The 7,369-nt window shown below is 51.1% G+C and overlaps 1 protein-coding gene across 2 annotated transcripts in view; it reads left to right on the top strand.

Annotated features, from left to right (window-relative positions):
- The window catches only part of ppp1r13bb (protein phosphatase 1, regulatory subunit 13Bb), a 61,111-nt gene extending 53,755 nt beyond the window's left edge, over window positions 1–7,356 (top strand). For both annotated transcript variants that reach the window (XM_076271656.1, XM_076271655.1), the window contains exons 11-18: window positions 1,311–1,435; window positions 1,718–2,270; window positions 2,844–3,700; window positions 3,934–4,071; window positions 4,656–4,789; window positions 5,473–5,639; window positions 6,222–6,421; window positions 6,902–7,356. In XM_076271656.1, coding sequence (XP_076127771.1) covers window positions 1,311–1,435; window positions 1,718–2,270; window positions 2,844–3,700; window positions 3,934–4,071; window positions 4,656–4,789; window positions 5,473–5,639; window positions 6,222–6,421; window positions 6,902–6,943 — 2,216 coding nt within the window. In that variant the 3' untranslated portion in view covers window positions 6,944–7,356. The remainder of the gene's footprint in view (window positions 1–1,310; window positions 1,436–1,717; window positions 2,271–2,843; window positions 3,701–3,933; window positions 4,072–4,655; window positions 4,790–5,472; window positions 5,640–6,221; window positions 6,422–6,901) is intronic.
- The last annotated feature ends 13 nt before the right edge of the window (window positions 7,357–7,369 follow it).

Here is a 7,369-nt window from a genome sequence, read left to right as displayed (position 1 = left end):
ATTTCCACTCCGATTGGACCAAAAAAAAAACCCAACTGGACCTCTGCCTCGGCCTAGAAATATAGCCAGCAGAGGGGACATTTTCCATTTGATAAAATTACAAAAAAAAGACTCACTGGAGAGTAGAAACTGTTCATAGGGATGTCACTGCCAGGGCAGTGGCATTTGTCATAACAATTACTTGGCTCAAAAGGTGCAAGTACAGAGAAATATTGACAGTGAATCTAACAGTGAAATATTGCAAACTGCTGATCCTGTTTTTTGAATGTGTGGGGATGTGTGTTGATGCATCTGGCTGTGTGTGTGTGTGTGTGTGTGTGTGTGTGTGTGTTCGCTCATACTTTGAGGAACTATACTCTGATAAGGTTCACTGGGCCCTCTCAACCCCTTCATCCCTGATCACGGATCAGTCAAATTTACATCAGCACACAAAAGTAAATTTGAGCTCATACCCCACCAGATCAAACAGTTCTGTCATAACATCGCCATGAGATGCTAACATCAGTCAGGCAGTAACATCATTAGAAGAAAAGCTAGTTCATTAAACGCATAACACAGATCTCTACTGTCACAATAGCGCACTGTCCAGAGATGAGGCCATTGCTGTTTTAGGGTCGATGAAATGTTCTTTGTTCCATCACACTTCCTGCAGTCTTCTCTGCATGTTTTGTAATTATTTCCACGATGGTGGGGAGATCACAGTGAAAGCGTTGTTGAATTGGACTGATGTTGGAATTGGGTATGGTGGCTAAACCAGCTGGAGCTCAATATTGAAGAATAATCATGTGACTCCAGTGGAGTTGCCTTTTATTAGGTTGTAAAAAGGTTCACTGGGTGATTTGGATTTGAACTTGAGCTCATATTTTGACGCAAGTGCAGATAATTCAGTCACCGTGTGTGCAAAAGGCAGGAAATGCACCAAGCACTTCTGATTGGCTGTCTTATTCATTCCGTATGAAAACATATCATACATGTGTGTCATAATAGCGTTATTAAACACTCCGTTACTGGATGAATGGATTTAGGTATTGATCTGATTGTCTGAATTACAGCAGCAATAATGATTGAGCCTCATCTCGTCTCAGGACTTGTAAATTCTAGACACAGGGTTTAGCTAACTAAAAATGTAGTTGGATAATGCACATCGGTTTAAGTGCACTGACGGGCATTTGCTCGACTAACACTTCCTGGACGCTGTTGAGTAGTCTAGTTTCCCATTTCACCAAAGCCACCTCTTGAAGCATCTCTGCCACAGGTGCTTTTCCCAGACTGCGTATCTCACTATTGCACCCATCTCTTCGTCTCCTCAGCTAACGAGGCAGGGTGGCCCACCATCGGAAAAGGGAACGCCTCTCTCAAGCCCCCCGACTGGAAGGAGTCTGGAGGAGATGGACCAGGCAAGACCCCCTCCCCCACCAGCACTCCTGCTGACAAGGTATAGGTTGTTCTCTCTCTCTCTCTCTCTCCCTCTTTCTCTATCTATCTACTGTATCTATCTATCTCTCGCTCTCTCTCTCCTTTCTTTCTCTCTGTCTCACCCTTTCTTTCATTTCTCTCGCTCTCTTTCTTTCTTTCTCTCTCCCTCTTTCTCTTTCTCTCTCTCTCTCTCTCTCTCTCTCTCTCTCTCGCTCTCTCTCAGCAACTGTACAGAAGCATGTATTGAATTATTTGTATGTATCAAAGGATGGTTGATTATGTGTGTATTCCTGCTCGCCAGGCTCAGGACGGCAGCAAGCCAGCTCCCCCCATCTCCAAGCCCCAGCCGCCTCCATACGGCGCCCACCACCACAGCAGCGCCGGCAGTGGCAGCAGCGTCACCAGCGCCCTGTCCTCCTCCTCCAACTCCGGCTCCACCAGCTCCCTGGAGCTCCGCAAGGACGTCCCTCCGCCTCCTCTGCCGGCCGGCGTCCGGCCGAGTCCCAGCGCCTCGCCCGGCTCCGGCGGTCCGGCGCCGCCTCCGCTCCCTCCCCCGGCCTGGCCGCGCACGGGCCCCGCGTCCCAGGGCTCGTCCTCGCAGCAGATCCAGCAGCGCATCTCGGTGCCGCCCAGTCCCACCTACCAGCCCGGCTCGCCGCTCTTCCCACCGGGGGACCGGCCCGATCCGCCGCTGGCCGTGGCCGTGCGGCCTTTCATTCCGGACAAGGGGTCCAGGCCGCAGTCGCCGCGTAAGGGCCCGGCCACCATGAACTCCAGCTCCATCTACCACATGTATCTGCAGCAGGCCGCCCCCAAGAACTACCCCTTCAACAACAAGCCCGCCGTCAGAGCAGGTAACCAGCAGAGGGAGCTCTTCAGCCGTTCTGTGCTGACAGTAACAGGAAGGAGGTCATGGGTATTAATTGTTTTGTGGAAGTATGAACTAAGAAACACACAAAGGAACCTTCAGTCTACTGTGTACTTATTGGGTTTATCATAGATGATATTTAATGGAAAGTCACTATAAAACATGGTCAATAAACATACTCTAATGCCTTGATCTCTGCTGATGTATTGCTGCAACTTACTGCGTTGGAGGTGCTGAAGTTTCGCAGTGGAAGTTTATATGTAGATTTGCATCTGAATGTATCTGAATAAATAATTGTAGTTCTACGCATACTCATCTTACAGGGTCTGTCAGCATTGTCAGTGCTTCACCAACCACAGTCAGTGTCAGTAATCAGTCTCAATCAGTTAGTAATAATAACTCGGTCTCATCTCTGTGCCAACTCCTCCTCCTTTCTCCTCCTCCTCCTCCCTCCTCCCTCCTCGTCCTCCTCCTCTTCCTCCTCCTCCTCTTCCTTCTCCTCCTCCTCCTCCCTCCTCGTCCTCCTCCTCCTGCTCCTCCTCCTCCTCCTCCTCTGCAGTGTATGGGAAGCCTGTCCTGCACTCTAGCTCCACCCCCACCTCCCCTCTCCCCTTCAACCCGGCCTCGGGACACTTCCCCGGCTTCCTGGGCGGTCCCGGCGAGGACCTGCCGGACGGCGTCGGCTTCGGCGACATGGTCGGCGAGCTCCCTCCTCTGCTGGGCGGCATTGGCGCCGGCATGGATCTTCCCCCCCCGGGGCCCCCCCCGCCCACCATGGTGGACCACATCCCGCGGCCGCTGAGCCCCACCAAGCTGACGCCCATGGTGCACTCGCCGATGCGCTACCAGAGCGACGTGGAGCTGGAGGCGCTGCGCAAGAGGCTGGCCAACGCGCCGCGGCCGCTCAAGAAGCGCAGCTCCATCACGGAGCCCGAGGGGCCCAGCGGGCCCAACATCCAGAAGCTGCTCTACCAGCGCTTCAACACGCTGGCCGGCGGCATGGAGGGGGGCGGCGGAGTCGGGCCGGCCCCCGCCGGGGTCACGCCGTTCTACCAGCCCGGCTTGGCAGTGGCCGGCGCCGTGGGTCAGGGCGATGCCGACAACGGGAACCCTCCGTCGGAAGTGCCCTCAGGCGGAACGGCGGTGGCGGTCTCGGAAGGGATGGCGGGCGAGACGACAACGATGACGACGACAGCGACGCAGCCACAGGGAGACGCAAACGACAACCAGCCCGCGGTCGGGGTGGGGTCACCGCCGGCCAGCGAGGTCCAGGCGCCACCGGTGCCCGCTGCGTCAGAAGAGGACAACACGAACAACAACACGCAAGCGCCCACATCCGCCACCACCATCCTGCCCAGTCCCGTGATGGAGGCCACCTCGCCACAAGAAGCTGGCTCCTCTCCCTCTGCACCCACGGTCAGTGTCCATCCAGCAGAAGTGTGCCCAACCACACGTATGCACACACACACACACACACACACGCAGATACCTTACTTCAGAATCAATCAGTCTGCAGAACTGGGCATCTTCCAGAATTAGGAATAACATAACAGAAACAACTGTTGTCTTCTGATGCTCAGCCTTGTCATTCAACACAGTAGTTAGTTAACCTCATTTCTTTCTTTCTTTCCTTCTTTCCTTCCGTCCAGGAGAAGCGCAGTAACCTGAAGAAGCCCAACTCTGAGCGGGCAGGCAGTGGCCAGCGGGTCAAGTTTCACCCCCTGGCCCTGCTGCTAGACGCCTCGCTGGAGGGAGAGTTTGACCTGGTGCAGAGGATCATCTATGAGGTAGGTGCTCATGCACTGCTGCTGGCTGTTCTGTTCTCCTAACTAAACGCAAGAAACCGTCAGGATCTCACAAGTCAGGATACTCGGACCATGTGAAGGATAAGATCACAGCGATTCTGTACATACAATACATTAATAGAACATGATCTGTGATGCATTAATGGCCCTAATTAGGCAAAGATACCCCTACATAGGCATAAATGATGTACAACAGAGTGCACAGAGTTGTATTCAACATAAAAGCTATTCTTAATCTGTTGTTATTGAGTACATAACTGATTTAAGCACTCAGTCTGAAGAGTGAATATGAATTGCTCTCTTTTAGCTATAGGCTAAGTGGTGTGGTGAATTATTAGCAAGGCTAACAATGTCAGACGAGAAGGATATGAATCCTCTTACATAACTCTGGGGAAGACGGCAAATAAGCTAATTTCTCGTAATGTTTGTGTGTTCCTTTACGCACTCAGTCTGAAGAGTGGGTATGGAGCTAAACGCTAAAACCTCATTTCTCCTCTCGTATTACTCCCACAACCTCCCAACACGGTTCTCTCTGACTGTGTTCTCCTTGGTTCTTTAACTTCCAGGTGGAGAACCCCAGTAAACCTAACGATGAGGGAATCACGCCTCTACACAACTCCGTGTGTGCTGGACACCACCATATTGTCAAGTTCCTGCTGGACTTCGGTGTTAATGTCAATGCAGCAGACAGTGATGGCTGGTGAGAGATCCCTGACTTCCTCCTGCATGTTTTTTTTTTTTTCACCTGTCTTACGATACGTTAGCCTGACGAGCCAGACCCACATTAAAATGTAGGGTCTGGGCACTCACCGTTCGCAGTGCTCAGTCCGAGGGGCGGGATAATCGGTTGTCTTTCAAATTCCCTCTGCACGCAATAGGACAGAGCTGAGTCCCATGCGTTTTCCCACCAGCGGAGCTAGTTGGCTAGTTCAAACTTTTGCCATTTTAAAACAAGCTTAACTCGTGTCACACTGTTGGCCAACAGCAACATCCATCTTCTTTGTTTTCAAGTAGCAGGGAATTCAAGCCAAACCGTTGCAACTCTGCCATCAATCATTATGTTAAGACCACCTAACGACTCTATACACGATGTGATTGGCCTGATAGAAGTTTAATTTTTCGAGCTCACAAGCCAACGGAGAGTTGCTAGACTAGCCCTGGAAGCAAATGTAATTTGCTGCCGCTAGGGTGCGTCTAGATTTCTAGGCTAACGATACGTGCCTTTCCTTTAGCTTAAACAATAAAATCATATAAACTTTGACAAATTTTTTTTGACGACTATTTTATCACTTGATTGTCCACTGACTTGCTGTTTGCTTTGAGCGCACTGGCTCGGTACTTTTTTCTGTGTGCTGATTGGTGTGTTTTGTGTCACCTGACCAGGACCCCGCTGCACTGCGCTGCCTCGTGTAACAGCGTCCACCTGTGCAAGCTGCTGGTAGAGTCGGGGGCAGCCATCTTTGCCACCACCATTAGCGATGTCGAGACGGCCGCAGACAAGTGCGAGGAGATGGAGGAGGGCTACATCCAGTGCTCACAGTTCCTCTATGGTATGTCCATCTCACCGTTTGGTTCTTGTCTTTAGTTGCGTCCATGGTTTTGGACAAGGCTACTGCCTGCACTTTTTCAGTTTTGCACCATGTCCTTGACTACACGCGCGTTTCGGCGTCTGTGTGACTGCGCATCTGTAGTCAAGGGCATGGTGCAATAAATCCTTTTAAAAGTAACATACAAGAGAGTGCGGTTTCCTCCACTTCCAGATTGACATTTTTAACTCGCACCCAAAATACTTCATAAAGTACATGAGTGAGCGTGCCTATATTGCTGAAACTTACAAGAGCACATCACATTTATCGTGTCAAGTGCTTTCTACTTGTTGATACTACTACTGAATGCGTAATGCTTGTCTATCAAATGAATTGTTTGTTGTGCTAGAAACCAAAATTAGCACAAATCCCTAGCCAACTGAAAAGTATGAAAGTAAAGTATGAAAGAGTCTGGTAGATTCCAGACTCAACGTAATGATTTTACTATTGAGTGGCTGGTGAATTTGACCAATTGTCTGTCGGTGGCTGGTAGGTATTCCCATTTTAAAAAGTGAATTTCCAACGGTGTTCGTGTCGTGTCTGCAGGCGTGCAGGAGAAGCTGGGTGTGATGAACAAGGGCACTGTGTACGCGCTCTGGGACTACGAGGCTCAGAGCAGCGACGAGCTCTCCTTCCACGAGGGCGACGCCATCACCATCCTGCGGCGCAAGGACGACAACGAGACCGAGTGGTGGTGGGGACGTCTCAACGACAAGGAGGGCTACGTGCCCCGCAACCTGCTCGGGGTGAGAAAACGCATAGATGACCCCACAAAGGGCTCCTACAGGCAGACAATGAGTCATTTATTAATAACACAGGACAAATGAGAACTCTAAGTGCTTTTAACCCATACGTTAGCAGTGACCACACACACACACACACACACACACACTAGGAGCAGAAAGAAATGAGTACACACAGAATATTAAGTATGCGCACGCACACACACACACACACACACACACACACACACACACACACACACACACACACACACACACACACACACACACACACACACACACACACACACCTCTAAAGGAGTGGTCAGCCACTTCAGCCTCAGTGCACAGGCATGAATGCTCAGGCATGGGAAAACCGCTGCTCATGTATTGCATGGGTTTGCAAGTGTGCTTTGTCTGAGTAGCACTCTGTGAACACAACATTTCTTGTCTTCATGTTCTTGTCTTTTCTAATTCTCTCATTTCTTTCTCTTCCTTCCACAGTTGTATCCCAGAATAAAGCCGCGCCAGCGCTCCCTGGCGTAGTGCCGCTCTCCTCGCCCCCCCCCCCCCTCTCTCTCTCTCTGGCCCTCTGCGCCTCTTCCCGGGCGATGAACTGGAACTCTGGGTAGTGGGCGTGGATGGCCCTGGACGGACGAGACAAGATGCTGGCCCTACAGCCCCCTTGCCCTGCCCCTGCCTCTGCCTCAGCCTCACACAGGGGCTTCAAGCTGCTACCGCCCCGGGCCACCCGGCGGGGAAGACGATCAACAGCGCAACACACACAAATACATGCATATAGACAAACACATACATACATACATGCATGCATACATACATACATGCATACATGCATACATACATACATACATAAACACTCACTAAAGAGACTACACAGACACTACAGGCAAATCAAACAAGCTGAGAACAAGTTCACCTCTCGTGTCCCCCCCCCCCCCCCCCTCTCTCTCT

The sequence above is a fragment of the Alosa pseudoharengus genome, unplaced genomic scaffold, assembly GCF_046254945.1.
Source record: "Alosa pseudoharengus isolate Yale_2024_CS ecotype anadromous, Long Island Sound unplaced genomic scaffold, YU_APseudo_1.1 YU_APseudo_1.1_scf_7, whole genome shotgun sequence".
In the NCBI taxonomy this organism is placed as follows: Eukaryota; Metazoa; Chordata; class Actinopteri; order Clupeiformes; family Clupeidae; genus Alosa; species Alosa pseudoharengus.
Note: the sequence above shows the minus strand (reverse complement) of the source record. Positions and strands in the feature narration are given on the sequence as shown.